A 24,063-nucleotide genomic window follows, 5' to 3' on the forward strand; every position below is an offset into this window, starting at 1 on the left:
GAACAAAAATCCATCGTACAACCCAGCAGCAAAATCTGGTCACACATCAAAATGTCCTGCATCGAAAATTATGTTGGCTACCATGTTAGTAACAATGTGGTTTTTCAGGGTCACACCTGATCCCTTCAAGGTCACAGGTCTCTACGTCTTGCGTTGACACGTTCCATAGCAAAACACGACCTCGAATCTCTGGCATTCCATTCCGCACCCACTTCAATCCTTACGTGACCTACAAAATAGTTCGTAGTGCCGACGTGCGCAAGTCCGCGCAGTTCCTGCATCGACTAACAGATGGCAGCACTTACCTCAACACCAGTTAATTTACGCCAACTTGCTGTGTGTCGCTTTGGAAGCATTGGAATGATGCTATTTAATTTCAATGTTCGTGACAACAATAGTGATACTGGAGGAATGTGTCACTGTTCAATACTGAGACACTGTTCATGTTGAGTTGAGTTGTTGTTTTAAGTCCACTTTATGCACAGTAAGGCTAATCGGGACTGGACCTACAGTTTAAAGTGGGATCCGAACCACTTGTGCCTCCACCGGGTATCGAACCCGGGACCCCTTGATTACAAGGCGACGACGCTACCACTGCGCCATCGGGGAGGCCGATTATATGCTAGGCAAACAACATATGAGGCGTTGCGGATACGAAGGGCGAATTCAACAAATGTACATTGTGAGGGAAATGCGTTTCAAGTTGTCAGGCACAGTGCGAATTCCACAAAAACTTGGTGACAGTAGATCGGAAAGTTTTCCTGCGTGATTTCCAAAGTTTTTTGTTGAGTTTGCCTTGTGCCTCACAACTTGAAGCACATTTTCCTCAAAATGTACTTTTGTTGAATTCGCCCTTCGTCTCTGCAACGTCGCATATCCATTTTGTCATGAATCCTTGAAAACACGCAGCATGTAAAACAGTAAAGTGAATTAAATGTTGATGACTGAGTAATTTACCTGGTAACATTATGCATTCTAACTACAATGACACACTGGACATAACCAAACCAAGGAATGAGAGAGATCAGCCTTATTAGGCGTTCAATAATTTCCACCGATTTCGTAGAGAAACAAGTATAATTTATAAACATTAACTTCATGACTGTATCGTTGACCTGTTCAGCTAACTTTTCTACTTCTGTGAATACAACTGACGGGGAAACTACTTTTACTCCATGATGCCAACGAATTCCATCACAAATTTGCACACAGCTAGGAAACGCGAGGGCAGTATTTTTTTATGAGTGAACATTTTGACATTTCCATGAGTCCCAATCGAATCCTGTCTTCGTCCAAGTTAGGGGGTAAATTAATATTACTATGCTGTAACGAACATAATAATAATACTACACAGGCCGAGAACCCAGGCGGATTCGAACCTATGCCGTCCGCAGTCTGAGTCCAAAGCACAGCGCCTTATTACACTTGTTTTTTAAGGCATGGGAATTCTTTACGTCCTTGTTGCTCATGTCCCCATGCCCTGCACCGGTATGTCATCCTACTGTCGATAAAATCACATGCAATAACAAGAGCAGCCGGAAAGCAAGTACATCCGCTGGCTTCAAACCAACCCACCCAGCCTGCCAATGTCTGTCCTGCTGACAGAAGCACCAACGATAATATTCACAAGGGTAACACTATCCAATCTAGCCACTGACAACTTCGTAGCAAGTGTTGGTGCTTTTGTTACACTGTAACACCCAGAAGGGGCGTAATCTGATACTACTTTTCCATTTGATTGATTTCATTTATTTTTCTTCGCTTTTCTGGCATTTTGGGGTAATCCCAACGATGAGGATGAGTGACGATATGATGAAGACACATTCACAAAGAACACCCATGCCCAAGCAGGGATTCGAACCTGGGATCCCATGGCGTCGTGACGCACTGTGCTAACCCCTCCCCCTCCACGGAGGTCAATACATACAATTTGCAAAAGTGGCTAGTGTAATAGATGCTCGATTTTGGTCAACCTTACTGTTCCTCGTCTGAAATCTAACATTTAGAACATACCGAAGTTAATACCAAAACTGCTAATTGAAGAAGAGGGTCATTAATACCAGCATATTAATTTCACAATCTCGTACGGCTCTTTCGTCCAGGTAGCGTGAAATCTAATTTCGCGCTCTGTACTCTACTGCGCAGTAATTACAGCATAAACGCGATGCTCTTTTGTCTCCCGTGAACGTTACGTCCTTCCCCCCGTATTGTTCTCGCGATCGCCCGTGCGTTCACCCCAGGAGAACTCTTGCAAGATCAACGGACATATTCCGGAAGCCGTGCGAGTAGATCCTCCTGTTTACTTTCGGCGACGCTCGTTCCCACGACAAGCATCAAGGAAGGGAAGGACTCCATTCTCTTTCTTTCGGAGGCAGCGAAGTTTCCGGCAAACGTTACTTGACCTTCTCATGCTCGGGGGGAGGAGTATCAAGTTCACGCAGATCGGAAAAATGGAATTCTCCTTTTTGCCCGCGGCTCGCTTTCAGGAAACTTGCATTCCTACTTATTTTACTTCCCTCTCTCTGACACTTTGAGCCTTGTAATCAAGGTGTCCCGGGTTCGATACCCGGTGTAGGCACAGTGGTTCGAATCCAAATTTAAACTGTAGGTTGCAAGGACCCAAGTTACGTCGTAGCAAAAGATTTATTGTTTATCTGTTTAATTTATGTAAATGTTCGTTTGAATCAATGTTATTCTGTAAGTGTATCACACGTATAGGAGGGCCTGTATTGTCATATCTAGTGTTATCACATATGTTGGCAACTCCGCAAAAATAAGCGAGTTGGTAACTATGAAAAAAGATTGAGATTTTGCTTGCTTTTTGGTTATGGGAGAAAAATATGAAAGATGACTTTAATTATCATATATAGATATGTTACCAAGAGTTAAAAACAAAATTCAACAAGATTGGGAGATACGTGTTAAACAGAAATTTACATATATGGGTCCGTCATATAAAAATGTACTAAATTTAAACAATAAGACTCCGTGGCTTTATACATTTAATATACCCAGAAAGTTTTTAGTTTTAATACTAAGACTGAGATCAGGTCACATACGTTTAAATCACCATTTATATAAAATTAATTTAGTAAGTTCACCTATGTGCAAGTGCAATCTAGATCAAGAAGATGCTCATCATGTTATATTTCAATGTCCACGTTATACCACTCAAAGGGAGATGTTATTCAATAATCCAATAATAAAAGGATTACCTCTCCCAACTTCTTTATCCTGTTTAATATCGTCACCAGATGTAACAATTGTATTTATCATTTGTAGATTTTTCATGATATTAATACAGACATATGAAAATTGTAAATATTATCAATTTTAGATTTGTATGATAATGATGTAGATATATGATGTATAAGAAAAAAGCATATATTCAAAATTTGTAATTTGTGTAACAGTACCCTGCATGACATATTTTTAGGACACTTGGTGTAGAGCTGGTACAACAGCTAAAACCAATAAAGTATGAATGAATGACTTTAATGTAAGTCTAAGTTTGTGTTATTGCAAGTCCTTTTGTGATAATGCTTATAATCTGTTGGAAATAGCGGAGCTGGAATTAAATTAAAAGATTAGCCTCTGTAAGGCTTGTGTAAAATAAGTATCTCAGTGGAAGTGTCTTTTAAACGTGTGTTGTTAACGAGTTGCTAGTTAAAGCTATTACTGTTAATAAATTGCTAATTATGGTATATTAAGACTGTTACTTAAACCAAGCAAGCCCTGGGTGCAGAAGAGTGCTTAGCCGGGAGATGTAGCAAGGTGCAATCCCGTTTATCCTATCTGTGCATAAAGTGGACTTAATAACAAGAACTCAACTCTGCCACTTTTGGACAATCGCGACGATGAGAATGAATGATGATTAAGATGCAATTGATGAAGGGATGCACACTCACACCTTTGTGGAACGGGTCTCATTCGTTACAAGCAACAACCAACATCGTGTTCTGACGTCAGTGCGGGATGCCTTCGTTTTTAGGTTAGCGAATATTCTGATAATTCGGATATGCGGGTAGATCCTCCTATTTACTTTCGGCGAGAATTCGGATATCCAGATAGAACAGATTTCATTAAGGATTTTTAGAAAATACGTACAGTGAAATACGAAAATGACGAATAAAAAAATATGTCGATAGCCCGTAAATAAAGCAAACTATAAAACTGTCCGGGTAATGCACACATTCGGATATCCTATAGAAAATTATCCGATATCCGGAATTGGCTCTCCCTAATTAGACTTAGGTCTATTAGCATAAATAATACCTTTTGGTAAAAGCCCAAAAAATTCAAGTGTATTTATCACAGGCGTCTCGTGAATGCATGCGGCGCATGCTGTGCATGCGTCAATTGTGGGAAAAAGGACAGCTTGATCTGCGACAACATTCATGAGCATTTCTATATTCTAATTTCCTCATATAGGAGAAGTATTTATTTTACACGAGAGCGCTGAACTAAGCTTATATTACATTTCTGGATCTGAAGTGACGCATGCATCAATTGTGGGAAAATAATTATTACTTTCTTTTACTTCAGATCCAAGTAATATAAGCTTAGTTCAGCGCTCTCGTGTAAAATAAATACTTCTCCTATATGAGGAAATTAGAATATAGAAATGCTCATGAATGTTGTCGCAGAGCAAGCTGTCCTTTTTCCCACAATTGACGCATGCGTTCACGAGACGCCTCTCGAAAGTAATCCGCCCTCACGTCAAAAAGAGTTTGACCCCCCCCCCCTCCAAAAAAAAAAAAAGAGTGTGAGACGAGTGCGATAAGCGACACACCCTCGGCACAGCATGAGCGATAGAGGCAACAGGGTACACGCATGTTCAACTCCCGTTTAGGGCGTGAAACAACTTGCTTCTTCCCTCGAAATCGAAGGACTTACCTTAGCAGCGTGCATAATGGATGCTCCCGTCGCACGAATACGACAGGGCCACGGAACGACTTCATCTGGTCTTCCGTCGCCTGGCATTGTTCCACATGCGTGTGTGTCGCATGCGTATCGCTGCAGCATCGGTGCCGTGTACATGTCGAGGTCTATTATCGTGAGACAATGGCTTGTATTCATTCTGAAGAAGAGTATGATCCCTTTGAAAGAATGCCCGGTGTAAATCATATGCTACTAAGGGACTTGCTTGCAATATGGTAGGTTCAAACGTCTCCGTGGCTATCTCAACGCGCTACGAAGTTACTGGTTCCGGATTCGAATCCCGGCCTGGACATGAGTGTCCTTTGTGAGTGTGAGTTCATCAACTTCATCATATCAGTCATTCTCATCTTCACGATTAGCCAGTAGTGGCAGAAAAGTGAAGTAAAATAAACGAAATCGTATATATTTAGAATACCGGAAGTTTCTCCGATTACTTTAAAATCCGGCACACTCACTAATTTTGGCCTCGTAATCACGAATCTGCAGTTAAAAATTGGCGGTCACGTCTACAAATTGCAAAATAAGCTTGTCAATTACCGCTATGCAATAACATGGAAACCATGTTTCTAATATGAAGACGTCTTCCTTTCCGCACAACGGTCTTGCTACCGTAGTCATTACACAATGTTGCTCAAGTGTTGTGCAATAATTGAGACCCATTGCATGGAGCGTTCATTTGCATGTGAGAAAATGGCGTCTTGCGTCAAGTTGAAAAATATGCTTACCCCACGAACCATTCACGTAAGGTTAGGTTAGGTTAGGCAAACATAATACTCCCTCTGTCCCATAATTATAGTCCTGTATGCCAAAATGGTAGTACAGGAATGACAGACGAAGAGGCAGATGGAAAGCACAATTTGTGCTGATCCTTGAGTAGTAAAGTTGTATGACTCATTCCCTTGTTTCATGTTCATCTTCTGTATACACTAATGTCACAGTTTGAATGTCGGACAATTATTATGAGACAACAAACAAAGGTGTACCTGACAATAATTATAGGACAGAGGGAGTAAAAATTAAGGGTGATCGTAAACATAGTTTTGAAACGCTTATCATTGCAAAAAATAGTTCTTTTCTTCATAAATAAATGGTGTTTACTCCTTTCACGGACCCACTTTTTTCGATTTATTTCGCAATTTCTAGACGTGACCGCCAAATTTTAACTGCAGATTCGTGATTACGAGGTCAAAATTAGTGAGTATGCCGAATTTGAAAGCAATTGAAGATACTTCCGGTATTCTGTATTTGCTCCACCAAATCAATCATTCAATTTAAAGTACTTCGGCCGGACGACGATGTAGCACAAAAAGGGTTGCGCCACAAACTTCAAGAGGCTAGTTCATTTCGTTATTAATTTGATGTTACTGTAGAATCTAACACGCAGGCCAGTTTGTTCCGGAACAGACTCAAGACTTCATTTTAATGCTGCTCGTCTAGTTTAAGTGCCTTAATATACTTTCGGTCCCCACTGGTTTCATACAACAAGTCTATAACTGATAAAAGCCCAAAACTTCCAACTAGAAGAGAATTAAATTAGAATTACATCGAGAAAATAATTAACACGGCGAACCTGCTTGAGCTCTCTTCCAGCTTCCGCTCCTGATTAATGCTCGATCCTCAATTATCTGAATAGTCATTAATCTTCATTAACTTACCTCAGGCTGCCATAAAAACTCATTCTCCTCTAATGTGGTGTGAAACCATTAAGTACAAGTACCTCGTGATGGAAATAACTCTTCTACTTACCTAGAAAAAGAAAAAAAGGAGTATAAGTCAAAGGGCATTAAGGACATAAGAAGCAATATTTCAACACAAAGTACAAACAAGAATGGTAACCACTAAGGGAAATGATAAATGCCAAATGTGAGAGCGTCGATATTTTGTGACAGTTCTAGATAAGACCAGAACGTCGAAAGCCGTAGATTCTTTCAACAGGATACTTCACTTGTGTGTGGAAAGTTATCCCAGACAACACTAGCGACTCCAAGCGGAAGATGGGAACATCAAAAGCTTGTCTAATGCTGACACTTGATGTATATTATTTGCTTCTAAGAAAACTGGTACCGAATCAATCTACTAATGTTCTTTCTGGGTGTTTGACATAGTTTTTGTTTCAAGTCACGTTCTATGCGGGACAAGACGCATAGTTTAAGGTGGATTCGAAACCACTGTTCAATCTGCCTTCATCGGGAATCGAATTCAAGACCATCTGACTATATGTTAGCCACAACGATATCAGTAAGGGGGGTCTCTTTGTGTGTTTCAAACTCCCATAAATCTCTAATGCGAGGTGTTCTCGACAATGAATGAACGTGATTGATTCAACTGTAACAATCCACCTGGGGGAGGGGGGAGAAGGAAAAACTGCCGGTACTGTGAAAACGCAGGAATGGTAGGACAATCAAGAGTATTTGAAAATTTATTTTATGCCTGTTTAGAATTAATTTAACGTGCATCTTCTGTTATAAACTGAAGAAGTCATATTTACAACGTCATCAATATTTCACACCTTTTACATTTTTCTGACATCTTATGCTGGATTGCATATAAACATTTCAGATTCAACACTTGGATGACACAAATTTCTTTCACACTAACTTTTTCAATCTAGGATTACTTTACAGCTATTCTTTTAAAATCCATTTCTTCATACATACACAACCTACACATAGCACTTAATCAAATGTTGAATCAAGATAAATATCACGATTTTTTTTACTAACACGATGTATACAGAATAACTTTATTCTTTACTTGATAAGCTTCAAATGGTAAAGTTTTCTGTCATTTTATTGATAAAAAACCCACTATTATTAGATATTGTTCGATGGCGCATACGCATTTGTCTTTCCTTTTTCACTTTTAATCATAATAATCTTATTTGAAATAAGAGTGTTTTTAAGGTTCAAATGATTCTACCAAGAGTACTAAATAAATAATACAGGCGTTATAAACTTGTACCCTTGAAACTGGTTCGAATCCACCATCGCGGAGAGGCGGGGGGAGGCCACAACTACTATTTCTTGAGACTTCTAATTACACTTACTTCACGTCAAAATTTAAATCACAGAGCTATACTTTGCAGCATAAATGAACATTATGCTAAAATGTAACATTAAAGAGAAGCATTGATGCAAGCCACACATCACATGCAATATTAAGATGCAATAAAAAAGTCCACTTGTAAACCCAACGGCGAAAGAAACAGTAGGCGAATTGTCCACCACCATTCTCATTTGGTTTGTATTACACAATGTGATGACAATGAATTGAAATAAAGACGTCAATAAGCAGAGAACAATGGCTGCTTCGAACCAACATAGTTTCATTCCTTAAAACAACGCAGGATGTAGAATAAAAAAGTAATGAAATTACCAATGGACAATTTGCCTACCATTATTTTTGCCGTTGACTGTACAGTGGATGCCCAAATATAGCTCGGCAAATTGTCCATGACTATTTTAATTAATTTTGCATCCTACATGTTTTTTAAAGGACTGCATTTTTACTTATGGTGGTACACATATTGGCAGCAGCTTGTTTTGGCGTTTTGTTTCAATTCTTGATGTTCTCATTGCGTAAAACGAAGGGAATAAACATAATTGTGGACAATTTGCATCTCACTGTACAATATAAAAGTCCTCCTCCGTAGTCGAGCGGGTTAAGGCGTTCACTCGTCTTGAGATCGTTCGCTGCGGGACGGCGTAGGTTCGAATCCGGCTCTGGTCGGAATTTATTCGGCCTACGTATAGGGCCGGTGGCAACCCACCATCGTGAGGAAATTGGGAAGCTCCGAGTGAGTGAGCGTAACCCGGTCAAGAAGACCTACAACAACGGCTGGGGGTTCGTCGGGCTGATCATCCGTCACCCCAATACTGGTCTAAGACCTCCACACTGTAACAGGTGACAAAGGAACAGTGTGGGAGGGAGACCAGCAGTCGGTAGGTAAGCCAAGGCCCTACAAAGGTCTGTAGCGCTGTGGGTTTAGTTTTAGTACAATATAAAAATTAAGCAAACAAAAAAGTATATTGATGATTGATAGCCCTTGCAGATAGCGAACAATACGTGCAAGGTAAAATACCCGGGCAGTTCGCAGCCATCTCCAATGTCGGCAGTTCATTGGCATCGTTTGGGCTTCGTAACCTCGCCGACCTCCTGTCCACGCTACATTACCATTCCATCACCCTCGACCTGATTCCGTAGTCCAGGAGGTGGACTTTCTGGCCCCCAACACTGAACGGGTTGGAGTCAAATTGCACGCGACGAGCGCGCGCCCCACTGACCCCTTTGTGGCCAGAGGTTGGCGTGTAGCGCCACGAAGTCAAGGGGTACTCTTGGCGGGGGCTACTGAGTGAACGAAAGGACGAAACGATTATCGAAAAGTACCAGTACACCTTCCGCGTTTACTTGCGAACCATCGCCAAGAACTGTTCGTGGCTGTTACTTGTTCCTGGCAAATTTACACCAGCAAAAACAACCTAGGTGACGCTGCGTTTAGGGTTCAATTTACTACACGTTCTCAGTTCGAGACCCGGTTCGTATATGGACCGGAAGATATCAACAGCTGTTCTTATACTGGCTCAGTTCAAAAACATAATATAACCCGTGGCTCTACAGCCCTGGAAGGGCTGGCCTATCTTCCGACTGCCAGTCTCCCTCTTACAATCCCGCCTAGAGGTATGGAGATCTTCAACCGGTAACATGGTGACGGCGGTCAGCACGTCGAACCCTCAGCCATTCTAAGAGATTTTCCAGACCGGGTTACGCTACTCACTCGAAGCTCTCCAATTTCCTCACGATGGTCGGTAGCCACCGGTCCTATACACAGGCCGATAACCCAGGCGGACTCGAACCCATGCCGTCCCGCAGTCGGAGCCCAAAGCACAGCGCCTTAGACCACACGGCCACGGAGGAGGACACGGTTAATACATTTTATTATTAAGAATGTTATTACATAAAAAAGGCAATAACACGGAATACAAATACCAAGCGGGATAACAACACACATTCATCACCCACCCTATTTTTAATAAGACCATTAAATATTCTTTCTAGAAAACTGCTCTACGAAGGAAAATAATACCACTTTCCACCCGACCCTCTATATTGTACGCAAAATTTTTAAAATAAGAAAAGCATATGTCCAACTGATAACAACTTTCTCATTATTGTTAATGTTCATTAATTTGCTAAAATAATGAAAATATAAAAACAAATATTTGGAAAATCGGAGTAAATAAATAGAACTTCCTATGAAACGTAAATTGAGTGCTGAAATACACATTCTAACTGTATTCAAAATATTTAAATTTAATGCTTGGCAACTATTTCTGGGGGTATTCAGACTCCCCTGACTCGCTCTGCCGTACGTGTTTCTTTTAATCATTATGTAATACTCGTAACATTTACAAAAGAACCTTGGTTTCTTGCTTAACTCTGTGGCGTAACACCTCTTTGAGGACCGGGGCCGGCCAAGTGGCTTTTCAGTTGGTGACGCGTGGTCAGCGCATCGAGTCCCTTCGCCGCTGTTTTCTGGCGTTGTTGCTTTTCAAGTAGCTCTTCAATTGTCCTCGAGATGCTGGGTCAACGACATTTTTGGATTCGCACTGGTCATCGAACCCAGGACCGATCTCAATAAAAGTGAGAGCCTTACCATTCGGCTCTGTAGGAACCAGGTACACATTTAGGGGGGTCAGACCCAAGTCTCTCAGAAAAAATAATATTATAAATGTTTACATGAATATAAAGTATAGGCCTATTAATAATATAAATTAGTTATGTATTATTCTTATTACGTAAATATGTAAAAATACAATATAAGAATATAGATATAACCACATACTCGTTACTTGGCTTACGTGTAGTAAACAACTGCCCTGAGAAGGAAATTTTGTAAAATATAAGAATCTAATATTTATTGAATAACGAAAAAAGATGTTACGTTCGGTTGTTGAAAAGTAAAGTTCCTCATTAATATTTTATGCATATCATTACAAGCGTCAGTGTGCATAAATCTTCTTTGGTACAGTGGGATCCATGAGTATTACCGTGCAAATTGTCCACGACTATATTCATTAAGTTTTCTCTCACATCGTGTGTGTTTTTAAGCGATGGATTTTTATGTATGCTGGAGCAGAAGTTGTCGAACGCTTTTTTGGTGTTTTCTTTTAATTCTTGAAGCTCTTATTGGGTCAAATAAAGTGCACGAACGTGGTGATGGACAATTTGCACTGTAATACTCATGGATCCCACTGTACTGTCACTACAAAGCGTTTGATCCCAGTATAACCTTTGCCTTCCAATAAGTTCCGTGGAAAATAACCCTCGATTATGCAACAAACACTAAACAAGTACATTTTGATTATTTAGTTTCAATGGTAAGTCTTTCGGGGGGGGGGGGTGCGGAACCCCTGGATCCTCCCCCTAAACCGTCCTTGGTAGGAACGAACAGAGTTTATTTAAAATATCCCCGTCCCCTTTGGCAAGAAATACTCACCCTACGGTACGAATGTATGGGAGCCTTCATCCTTTCGGAAGGAGCTGACTGGCCGATGGAACACCTCCAACTGCTGCTTCAACTCTTCCCGGCGCTAAGCTTTCCCATAAACCTCGATCAGGTGGTCTAGTCACGTGCAAAGGCCATGCATCGATATCCGGACGAATTTATCGGCGAAACTTCCTGCAGACCACCTCAACCGCTCTCTCCTATTCATTCTTCCACAGGCAGTTTCCACTGACCTTGCGAAAGGTCACCGCCAACGTTCATAGAGTCTATTTTTTTCGTACGTGACATCAAGCGAAAGAAAACATCGTTGTCCGTGTGGAATGCACGAGCAAGGGAAGCGATTCGTGCTCGTGGACAACTAACCACACAAACCATACGGCACGTAAAGCTAAAACAAAACGATTGGGAAAACTTCTTGAGTTATTATATGATGGCTCGAATTCTGTCCGAACATAAAGTCCTAGAATTCTTTCTTGCAAGTTTAGTTTGCCAAAACACCCATTGCAATAGGTTTTTTTTTTTTTAACTCTAGTGTAAGGTGAATAAGGAATTGTTTGTTTATTAGATCTGGAGCTTTACATAAAACATTTTTTACGAAGTGGGATGTATAAATATGGATAGGTAAACTGCCCCCCCCCCCCCCGCTACTTTCAATAAATTTTACATTCTACATTTAAAAAAAAATACTGATGCTGCTTCGATGGCGTTTTGTTTCAATTCTAACTCGTGACTAAGTTAAACGAAGTGAAAAAAATATGGTGACGGACGATTTGCTATCGCCATGAATTATTATGGATGGAAAACTTGAAGTTCTTGACTGTAAAGCAAATCTCCCATCACAAACCTTACGACAGATGGAAGTCGTAGTAATAACTTTATTACTGTCGAATTAGAATAACATCGTTAAAAAGAAAATATAATACTTTACTCCATGAATGAATGAGGTTAGGTATGAATTTCATAAGAACACGATGTGATGTTAGTTCGGAACGATTCCGCAGATGGCTCTAAGCCGCGCGTCAGGTCAAGTTTGCAGCAGGTTTTATGTATTAATCCGCGCGAGTACAGCGCTCAGAATCAACCATGCCAGTCTTATCTGAACCGCCGAGCTCTTCGTATCGCAGAAAATGAGAGAATCGGCAGTATTGCCAACCCATCAACACATCAAAACCCGTACATACAAGTACATGTCAAGCGGAATGTATTTCTACTTCTTTAGTCTCCTAAATCACACAATGTTTAATTTTTAAATCACTTTCTGTGCATAAACTGTGTAATAAAGGTGTTATTGTTTAATCGCGAAATATCTTCGAAACATGAGGGTGCGTGTGCGGGGGAGAATTAGGTTGTATCGAGCGATCAAAAAGGAAGAAAGTAAAAGTAACCGACGGGCGTCACTTGAATTTATGGTGAGTTATTGCTTTTGGTTTACAAAGTTTAAATTTATTAAAAAGTTTGTTGCACCATTTGCAAGCATCCGTTCCTTATAAGACATATAAACTTGAAGCTTATATACCACAAAAAACAGCGTGATTTGTTATTGATGGTGTTACACAATGTACCAAGTAACGACAAGTGCGTTACGTAAAATAACTTTTTGAAAATTCGGAATGTGCAGTACAATTTTGTATTCAAAATTAAACTTATTTTTTGCTAGAGAAAGACTGCCATTTGTGCTACGGATTCCTTACAATACCAGAAGTTACTGTTTGCGCGATAATATTAAGGGGGTGCAAACAAGGATAATGATATTTCATACATCAAGTACGGGCAGGAGCGCAGACTTCTCAAAATTATTGGGGGGGGGGGGGGCTCTGATCACTGAAATAAATTAATGAATGACTCACTCTCTCCCTTTTTCAAGTTTTGGCCTCAGTGTTCGGAATCTCATAAAAGCCCATGAATACCTCAAAAATATCAAAATTTTTATTCACAGTTCGAATGCAGAATATTAATTGTCCACGGATGGATATGTCCCAAGTTTCGTCAACCACAATAGCAAAATACTCCCGACTTTTAATATCTGGTACCATGGAGCGCAAAACAGATCTCCCTAATATATCAATGATCTCGTTCTGAATGTCATGTGAGAGCCATTTGTAGCCCGAACGTCCCATCCACTCTCCTAGTTCATGCACATCTTCTTTTGAAACTCTTTTTAGTAAAAATGTTAACAATACTCACAATTATATACTTAGTATAGAGTAATAAGTCATGTGTTTTGCTGTATCTGGTCATAGCCCCCCCCCCCCCCAAAGTTGATGGTCTAGAACATTTCAAATGTGTATTTAAAGTTAAGTTCGTGTGGCACAATTCAGAGTAAACTTTACAAGAGAAGCAAAATAATACATTAGATCCTCTTAAGCAAAATTATTTGGGGTTCAGCCCCCACATCGTTAACACTGGGGAGGCTCGACTATAGGCGCCGACTCCATGGGGCTTGGGGGGCTCGAGCCCCCTTAATGTTAACCATGTGGGGGCAGAGCCCCCCAAAAAATTTTGCTTATGAGGATATAATGTATTATTTTGCTTCTCTTGTAAAGTTTACTCTGAATTGTGCCACATGAACTTAACTTTAAATACACATTTGAAATGTTCTATACCATCAACTTTGGGGGGCTATGACCAGAGACAGCAAAACACATGACTTATTACTATATACTAAGTATATAATTATGAGTATTGTTAACATTTTTACTAAGAAGAGTTTCAAAAGAAGATGTGCATGAACTAGGAGAGTGGATGGGACGTTCGGGCTACAAATGGCTCTCACATGACATTCAGAACGAGATCATTGATATATTAGGGAGATCTGTTTTGCGCTCCATGGTACCAGATATTAAAAGTCGGGAATATTTTGCTATTATGGTTGACGAAACTTGTGACATATCCATCCGTGAACAATTAACATTTTGCATTCGAACTGTAAATGAAAATGTTAAATTTTTTTAGGAATTCATGGGCTTTTACGAGATTCCGAACACTGAGGCCAAAACTTAAAAAAAGGGAGGGAGTGAATCATTCATTCATTTATTTCAGTGAACAGAGCCCCCCCCCAATAATTTTGACAAGTCGGCGCCCCTGGGCTCGACCCCACCCCCCAAGCCCCATGGAATCGACACCTATGAGTACGGGTGTTCTTTGAGAGTGTTCCTTCATCAATTTTTCATATCATCACTCATCTTCGCGATTAGCCAAAAGTATCAAAGAAAGCTAAGCAAAATAAATGAAATAAAAAAATGTTAAAAATAACTTATTGCGAGGAAGAAAGGTTCCGGTATTCTCAATTTTTTTGTGTGCGTCTCTTCGTTTTCGACATAAGAACTACTGAAAACATTGTGTTATGTTCATAAATAATCGTGCATCTTACACACATGCACGCCCGCGCGCCCGCACACACACACACACACACACACACACATTTATTTTGTTAAAAATGTCATTAATCAATTTTATTCTCAATTTGTGTGTGAGTGTCCATTCATCAATTTCATCATATCGTTACTCATCCCCAGCTTCGTAATTAGCCAAAAAGTGGCATAAAAGCGAAGTAAAGTAAACTACATGTTAATTTTAAAAAGGAGCCTCATTCAAGCAAAATATTATCTTTGTTTCAAAGTTGGTTCATTGAAGTTCTTCTACGCCACTCATACTCTCGTCTGAAGAATCGGATTCTGTATCGGATGCCGTGGAAATGACAAGAGGATTCACATACTCCTCATCAACCAAACAATCCATTTTCCACATTTTGTCTTCTTCCCCTACAATGTGCCGAACATAATGGTCCCACTTTTCAGGAGTAACCTGCTTCAGTCCATCCAAAAGCAACTGTTGCACGTCATTTATTTTGAAAGTTCTGTTATTAGCGGCAACATATCGCTTAACTTCACTCCACACCTTTTCTATTGGATTTAATTCAAAATGATACGGAGGTAAACGAAGAAGCACATGACCAGCTTCACGAGCAATTCTGTCCACCCTGTACTCATTAAACATAATTTTAACATTGTTCACAATTTGCAAAAGTTCTATTTTTAGCATGCACGGTGTCCAAGAAAACCTGTCTTTCATTTCTTGCGTCGTCTGATCTGCAGCTTTTGTTGACAGCCAATGTTGAATGTCAGATTTTTTCCATGACGTATTCGGCACATTCTCCACACGAACAGAATGATATGGTGCATTGTCTGCTACAATCACGCTATTTGGTTTTAATTTATGAACCACGTCACTAAACCATGATTCAAATCTTGATCCGTCCATTTCTTGGTGATAATCACCCTCCCCTTTCTTCTCACGGAACAGTAAACAAGCGTCTTCGACAAAGCCTTCGTTGCTGCCAATGTGTGTAACAATAAGCCTCCCCCCCTTCCCAGTCGGCTGCTTTAATCCAGTGCTCAGCCCTTCAACGAAAGCCTGGCGGTGGTTTCGCACAGTGGAATCCTCCCACGCTTTATTCAAAGTGTGTCCCGCGTTGACCCATGTCTCGTCCAAATAATAAATATGTTTCTTTTCGCGGCGGTACGTTTTTATAGCGCGGAGATACTTGTGTCGCCAAACAACAATATCTTCCCTCTCCAGCAACACAGACGATCGTTTCCTCCTCCTAAACTCAAAACCCAAATCATTCAACACCCGACACACAGTTCGAGCGCTCATCGGCGGTAAATCACTCTCACTTCTTATTGCCTGCGCCAGTTTTTTTGAAGTTGGAAGTTCATTGCGAAGGTAAAACTCGTGTACTTTCTGGCGAATAAGTCGCTTGGAGAAATCATCCAACACCACCATTCTTGAACGATTTCCTTTAGCTAGGGGCCTCTTCTTGCCTGGTGTTTCCATATTACCCGTTGACAAAAAAACACTCTTCGCCGCGTAAATGGAACGTTCACCGACACCTGTCAACACCGACGTCATGCTCATCACCTCACGTCCTGTCTTATCCGGATATTGTTGCCTTAAGGATGAATATACATTTAAAACAACTTGTTTGGCTTGACTTTGGAGAGCTTTCCCTCTTGAATGCTGCTAAAATAACATTCGGGCGAAACCGCGCGCTGAACAGGAGACCTCGATTCAGCCATTCTCGTTGCTGTGCAGCTCGATTAGCAATGAATCACGATAAATGTAGGGTTAAAATAGTACGGTCTGCAACACTGGTGTCAGACGCATTGGCGATTCCACGCGTACTCCAACCGTCCTTAAGTCCACCTCGACTCGCTCTTGAGTTTAAGTGCTCATTCACCCCTACCAACAGGATAGTTGGCGATCTGTGGTTCCAAGTTCGTCTGCTCAATGATTGCAACCGATCAGGTACATATCTGCTAATGTATATATTATTTTGTCTACATATTACAAATTAATTAACTGTTTCCTTGCAAGTATGCAGTTATGTCGGAATAGAACCCGTCTCAACGGAACTATATTCTGCGCACACGTTTGGATCTACATCTGCGAAAAGTTGCTGCAAGGTTGGCCTGACGCGCGGCTTAGTGAACGTCTCGGGCACACTCATGTTTTAGATTTCCTGTTTCTACCCCATCAAAATCATAACACATTCAGTAAATCTGTGTATGTAACCATCCTAAGGTTTCGTGCTGGAAATTGTGCGAGCATTTGACGTGTTGCAAAACCGGTGGTGCAAGTAAACATGGCAGCTATTACGCTCCACCTGTCGTCAGACGCATCACCACTTGCACTTCAAAGCTAATTCTGTTGAGCAGTACGATAGGTTCTGCTACTTCATGGGACGAATTTTACACGTGCATGTGTGGACAAGAGCAACTGTGCAGCAACTTCTATACTCCATGCCTGCATCAAATACCTAACTGAAATCAATAGCGCTTTAACTTGTCAACTTAATTTAACTCAGCAAATCTTTCACAACATACCTCTCCTCGCCAGTTTTTTACAATGAACATGGATGCTGAAATGAACGTCTTTGTACATTTGTGTGGGTATGTAAAATTTCCACAACAAAAAGTCGTAGGAAATTTACATGCTTGCCGGGTTTCACACCGAAGTGACAAGCGACACGGGCACCTCCATCCAGCTTGACAAAAAAACGAGCATGAGCGAACACCAGACCGATGCGACACGATGAGGAAACTGCCCGGTCGGAGCAACCCGCAAGCGACATGCTCAATCTGCTGTGTTACTTCGGTACAAAAGGTTGCATTTAATTCTGAAGGTTCGTTTCGAAGCGGCACAAAGTTGTCTAACGCGCAGGAAAAATTTACCGCCCACACTTGCTACCTAATTGGTTACTGCGGTTCTACAACTCGCCCCACATGTACAATTTTATCAAGAGCCAATTTTCTAAAATAAACCAGTCTTCGAAATCTTTGTTAAGTGATACTGTGTTGCAGTGAAACAGTTGAGCATCGAAATATTGCTGACTTCCCGTAAAGACAACTGGAAAAATATTTTTTGGTACAATAACAATATATATTCTCTCCATATTCAATACTTTCCTTACAATTCTAGCCTTTTTGCCAAATTCACCCTTACGTTAACAGAATATGGTTAGAAATTTTCTACAGCAGGAATTACTTTATTATTTTGTCAAGGGGGCGTTGTTTTGTACGTCACAAACAGGTGGTCTGCCCTTGCACTCCAAGATCCTTTCCTTGTATTACATTTGGTTTTACTTTCGTGAACCATGCTAACGCGTTTCAGAAGTGAAAATCTATTCGTGCTTATGGATTTGAAGTTTACCTTCACGATGTCGTTCTTGAGTGACAAAATGACACACTGCGTTGTACAGTGGGATCCTAGAGTATTGCCGTGCAAATTGTCCATGACTATTTTCATTAATTTTTCTCTCACATTCTGTGTGTCTTCAAGCGATGGATCTTTATGTACGTATGCTGGTTCAGAAGTTGTCAACAGCTTGTTTTGAGTTTTCTTTTAATTCTTGAAGCTCTTATTGGCTCAAATAAAGTGCACGAAGATGGTGATGGACAATTTGCACAGTAATACTCATGGATCCCACTGTACAGTGGGATGCACAAGTACTGCTTGACAAATTCTTCATGACTATTATCGTTAATTTTTCCCTTGCATCCTACGTGTTCCTAACTTACGGATTTTTTGTCAGGAATTTGTTTGACTTTAAAAAAATGTTGAAGCCCCATTGCGTAAAACAAACAAAATAAATATGATGGTGGACAATTTGCTAGATAATACTTATGCATTCCACTCAATTTATCCTTTGCTTCACGAGTACTCTAATAAACCTCACGAAGATGCATCAATCAGTAAATGTCATGTCTGTAGCTACGTATTATATTTCTACAGATATCTCTGACACAAGTTACATAGATTTGGTACGAACACAGTCGGTGAACAGAGCGCGATGGAAGGAAAGATGATGGTGAGATTCGCGCCATTATAAGCCGGATGTTTTTTCTTTCGCACTTTAGATTTAAGGAAGAAACTTTGTAAGAGTAAAAACAAGTTTATTTTCGTGCGAAGACTTCCTACATGTATCGCCTCGAACTACAACATAATATTTGGCTGACGTGTTGGGGAATTTCGCCCTTGAAGTGAAAGCACTACTCTTTTCCTTACTTTGTTGCAAAATTCGCCTCAGGAATTTTCGTCCAAACTTGCTCAAGCAAGTTTGGACAATTGCCTTTATCATGTGTTTCGTGTAATATTTTTCAAATTTCTTTTTTTTGGGGGGGGGGCATTCTCTACGATTACATCACTATAGCAATTCATTATTTTTGTAAATATGCGTTAAAAACTACACCGTCTAATTACACATTTTATTCAAACACTTCTTTGTCTGCTTTGCGCGAATGCGACGCGATGCACGACATTGAGAATATGGTCCAGTCCGAGCTACACACGAGCGAAAAACGGCACTTGTCACTTCGGTACGAAATGTTGTATTCATTTCTAAGTGACACCTCTCGGTTATCGCCTGTAGCTTCAGTATGAAAGGGGGGGGGGAGATATATATATATATATATTGCATTGAATCTGTGTGTGTGAAAGCTTAACTGGAGCCACTTACAGAATATTGTTCAATAGACGTTCAATCTAAACAGTAATTCAAGCTAATACTATCTTCTCAACCAAGCTATTTAGTGTAAAAATAGAGACTATAATGTCTAAGTAGATATACAGTTAATCTGACCAAAAGAATTACTGAATATTCGTATTAAGTAATTGATTCGTTCAATCGCTTGGTCTGCCATCTGATAGAAAGTTCCAAATGAATATATACTGACTAGACACCAATGTTAGATTGGCACAGTCCTGATTAGACCGAAGCCTTTAGCGAGCGATACGAGGGTCACTATTTATATTTTGAGCCTAACAATGAAAAAAAAACAGGAATTTGGCATTGAAAACTGCTTTATTGTTTTTCGAAGTATTCTCCTTTATGGTCAATATACTTTTGCATTCGTTCGAACCATTTGTCAAAGCAGTTTTTCCAATCTTCTTGAGACACCTCCCTAATATGGTTTTTGAACGCATCAACGGCGTCTTCCGCCGACGAAAATCGTTGTCCAAGCAATTTATTCTTGACATTCGGGAACAAGAAGAAGTCATTGGGTGCCAAATCAGGACTGTACGGCGGATGACCCATCAATTCGATTTTTTGACTGTTCATAAAGTCGGTTGTTAGACGAGATGTGTGACAGCTGGCATTGTCTTGATGAAGAATGATCCGACGGCGTTTGTTTGTTTTCCGTATTTGACCGAAGACCTCTGGCAAACAAATTGTTGTGTACCATTCAGAGTTGACCGTTCTACGTTCCTCTAAAGGCACGGTTGCCACATGACCAGTTTTCCCGAAAAAAACAGGCGACCATTTGTTTCGATGTGCTTCGAGAGCGAACAACTTTTGTTGGATTGGGTTCATCTTGAAACACCCATACAGTCGACTGCTGTTTACGTTCCGGCTCATATGCATATATCCATGATTCGTCACCTGTTACAATCTTATATACGTCTTTTGAAGCACCACGATTGTATTTATTGAGCACTTGTTTGCACCAATTGACGCGAGCGTCTTTTTGAGTTTTTGTCAAATTGTGTGGGATCCAACCTTTCTCACAGCTAAATGATCATGTAATATTTTATATATGCTGGTGGAACTAATGCCTATGGTTGCCTCAATCTCACAGTATGTCACATGACGATCTTGCAGTATTAGGTTTTGCACAGCATCAATGTTTACTTGAACAACAACTGATTTTGGACGACCTTCGCGAATCTCGTCGGTGAGCGAATGACGGCCACGATTAAATTCGTTATACCAGCGTTTCACAGTGGCAAAGGAATGGGCTTCATCGCCAAATGTGGAAGTAAGTTGATCGATGCACTCTTGTCTTGATAATCCACGTCGAAAATCGTAAAAAAAATCATCGCACGAAAATGTTCACGAGTTAATTCCATTTTATTGTTGTCGCGCAATATCCAAGGCAACATAGGGCCTCCCCGATGGCGCCGTGGTAGCGTCGTCGCCTTGTAATCAAGGGGTCTCGGGTTCGATACCCGGTGGAGGCACATAGTGGTTCGGATCCCACTTTAAACTGTAGGTCCAGTCTCGATTAGCCTTACTGTGCATAAAGTGGACTTAAAACACCAACTCAAACCAAATCCAAGGCAACATAAACAACACAAATGAAGCTATTGACAAAACATTTGAAGTACGTTATGGTCAATAATGCCAGACGATTCCGTGCAAACGTCAAATCGCGCCTAACTTCAATCAGTGTTGCCAAGGCTCAAAATATAAATAGTGACCCTCGTATATACTATGAATGCGCAGAAAATCAACACGTCATGCTGAATTCCTATGACGCGAGACATAACCAATAAGAATTTTACATTGTTGTCGAACAATCAATTGATTTTCGATCTTATTTGTGCAAAAATACACTTATCCAATAAATTTGAAGGAATACTTTCAACAACCTTCAAATGATGTTTCTTCTAACTAAAGATGCACAGACATTCGTTTACCGTATATTCTAATTACTTCTTAAACATATTTGTATGTATAGTTTATACTCTATTTAATTTCAGTGCTTGTTCTTTAATGACAAACCTTCAACCACCGCTGAGGAAAGCAGCGCATGGACTTAGGGAACAATTCGTGATGAAGCTCGGTAAATGTAATCCGATTGGAAAGCCTTTGCATTCTTTATTGGATAAGGGTAATACATGTTGCATGTTCATGCCTAGATACATTAAATTATATATGAGAGTAAACGAGGCTTGGGTGGGGGGGGGGGTCATACATTCACAGACACTTCTGGATTGTTACAACCCAATATTGTTCGTGACTGTACTTGAATTCGTTCACAGGCCCATTTATGGGAGTTATTCCTGAGTAAACAAAAAATAATCGATCAGGCAATTCGATTATAGATGGCGTGGAAAGAACTTCCGGTTTGGTCAATTTTCCAATGTAAACAAGTGGAATACAGATCGTCACAGAGCTTATTTTCTTAATAAAGATCGGATACAAACTGGATCACTTGAAATTTTTGAGTGACATACAGAAACAAAGGTACCTAGGAAAGATTGGCAATTTCCCTATCCTTTGCATGAAGATTTACGGAAAAATAGTAGTATTTTCCAAGACAATGTTGATTTTCTACCAACAGTTTCGTGTTAAGACTTCTGCAGGTTGAAATAAAGCTTACATAAATTATAAACATTGAAATACTTCAATTTTACAACAGCAAAATGTATAATTTTCGACGCTGTGTAATCAATATAGCTTAGAGAGAGCGTCGTCAGAAATTTTTGTAAGGGGTAAAGGCCAGTAATAAAAGTAGAAATAATAATAATTACAACTGTTTTAAATGTTATATAATAAATAATTACTAAACTAATGAAATAAACAAATTTTATTCGAAATTTATTATTTATTAATTAATGCTATTCGAGTGCATATCCAGCACAACAGTTACAATACTGAAATGCACAGTTATTGTATTTTATTATTAATTTTTGCAAGTGTCCTTCAAGAAAATACTTTATTTTACTAATAAAGTTTACATTGATTATATTAAACTATAATTTTTTGAATTCTGGATGATTATAAACAGTTTCAATTTTTAAATATAGTCAACACATGTGCGTTAGACGATTATGATTTTCGAAACACGTAAAACGTTTTTTTTATTTGAATTACTCCGGTGATGTAGTGTCGACTATAGAGCCTATTCCCTCGTGTTTGTGTCCAGTCTTTTCGCTTCACTGCCTGAATTCACTGATTTCTCCGTATCGGATCTGTCTGAAAACTATGTACAGATATCCGAGAAAAAATATTTGTTTCCAACCTCGTGTTGTAACCAAAAGCCACACAATGAATGTCGCCTTTTCTTAAGACACTGCCTTTACACCTTTGAACTCCATGTTACTCTATTGAAAACCGGAAGTAAAGTTCCCGCCCGCGCCAAGGAAGCATAGAAATGTAAACATCCGGTGAATAGCCCCCCCATACAAATCCGAAATACTGTTTCGAAGTATCCTCTCACTCCCCTTCCAGTACTTTAACGAGAAACACGTGAATAGGTTTTAAGAATGAGATTCGTCACACATTTACTAACCGCGGTGATGCAGTCGTTTTACTGCCACACCGGGGAACTGGGTTTGATCCCTGGAGCGGCTCTGTCTTGTCCTTGTTCTTGTCGACCGAGACTTTACCCTCCAAGTCTTGTCTCCAGATTAAGGGCCGAGTGAACCCTAGAGCGACTCTTGCAGAGAAAATTGGTGGAAAATTCTCACCTGGAACCACCCGTCCATTGAATCGAACCCTGACTTCCGGTTCAGCAGTCCGACGACCTACCGACTTGACAATCGTCACTTACGCAGGATCAGAATAGTTTCTTTGTAACTTACTATACAGGGCAGTGGCGGCGATTGGGTTCCAAAACCGGGGGAGGGGGGGCAAAGACAGTATATTTCCCTTTGTAGATATGATATAGCAAAAAGAAGGGGTTCAAATGCCCCTCGCACCCCCTAATCGCCGCCACTGATACAGGGTGAGGCAAAAGTCAGGTTACATAGGAAGACAAGCACGTGTAAACATACACATGACTAATATGCAATATTGGTTACACTTACAGTACATGCTGAATATGCGCACAATGTGCTTGAATGCATGCTTCAATTTGACGTAAGGCGTCTGCTAGTGTGGTGGGGGTGATTAGGGAAATGACGCCTGTGATTCACTCTTTTCAAGTGGTAGAGGCCTTTAACTTTATTAGCATGTACGATGGCCTTTACGTGTTCCCATATGCAAATATCCAGGGGTGTGAGGTCCGGTGATCGTGGTGTCCATTTGCCTAAGTAACCTGACTTTTGCATCACCCTGCGGATTACCTCAGAGGTTAATGATAAATTAAAGCAAAGATCATAGATTAATTTTGAGTGTCCACTTGAAAAGTACATAAACAATTTTCCTTTAAAACTTCCACTTCATACAGGACTATCGTTCAAATTCAAATATATATTCTATATGCTATAATACTAGTGCATGTGTGACTGCCATTTACGCGACCTCTTGGTGATGGTGACATCCAGCACTGGTCACGATCTACTCCACTGTTCTTCCTTTCGATAGCCGAAGAAAAATATCGCATTGCCCA

At 40.2% G+C, this 24,063-nt stretch overlaps 1 protein-coding gene across 4 annotated transcripts in view; it reads right to left on the bottom strand.

Moving 5' to 3' along the window:
• Rhp (GTP-Rho-binding protein rhophilin) overlaps window positions 1-24,063 on the bottom strand; it is a 352,979-nt gene that overhangs the window by 125,490 nt on the left and 203,426 nt on the right. Inside the window, exon 1 of one of the 4 annotated variants that reach the window (XM_083112923.1) lies at window positions 11,438-11,510. The exons of the other annotated variants lie outside the window; for them this stretch is intronic. Within the exon in view, the coding sequence (XP_082969049.1) occupies window positions 11,438-11,467 (30 nt within the window). The 5' untranslated portion in view covers window positions 11,468-11,510. Of the gene's footprint in view, window positions 1-11,437; window positions 11,511-24,063 lie in introns of those variants that run through there. 4 annotated transcript variants of the gene reach the window in all.

This window comes from Lepisma saccharinum, chromosome 27 (assembly GCF_977018435.1).
Source record: "Lepisma saccharinum chromosome 27, izLepSacc3.1, whole genome shotgun sequence".
NCBI classification, from domain to species: domain Eukaryota; kingdom Metazoa; phylum Arthropoda; class Insecta; order Zygentoma; family Lepismatidae; genus Lepisma; species Lepisma saccharinum.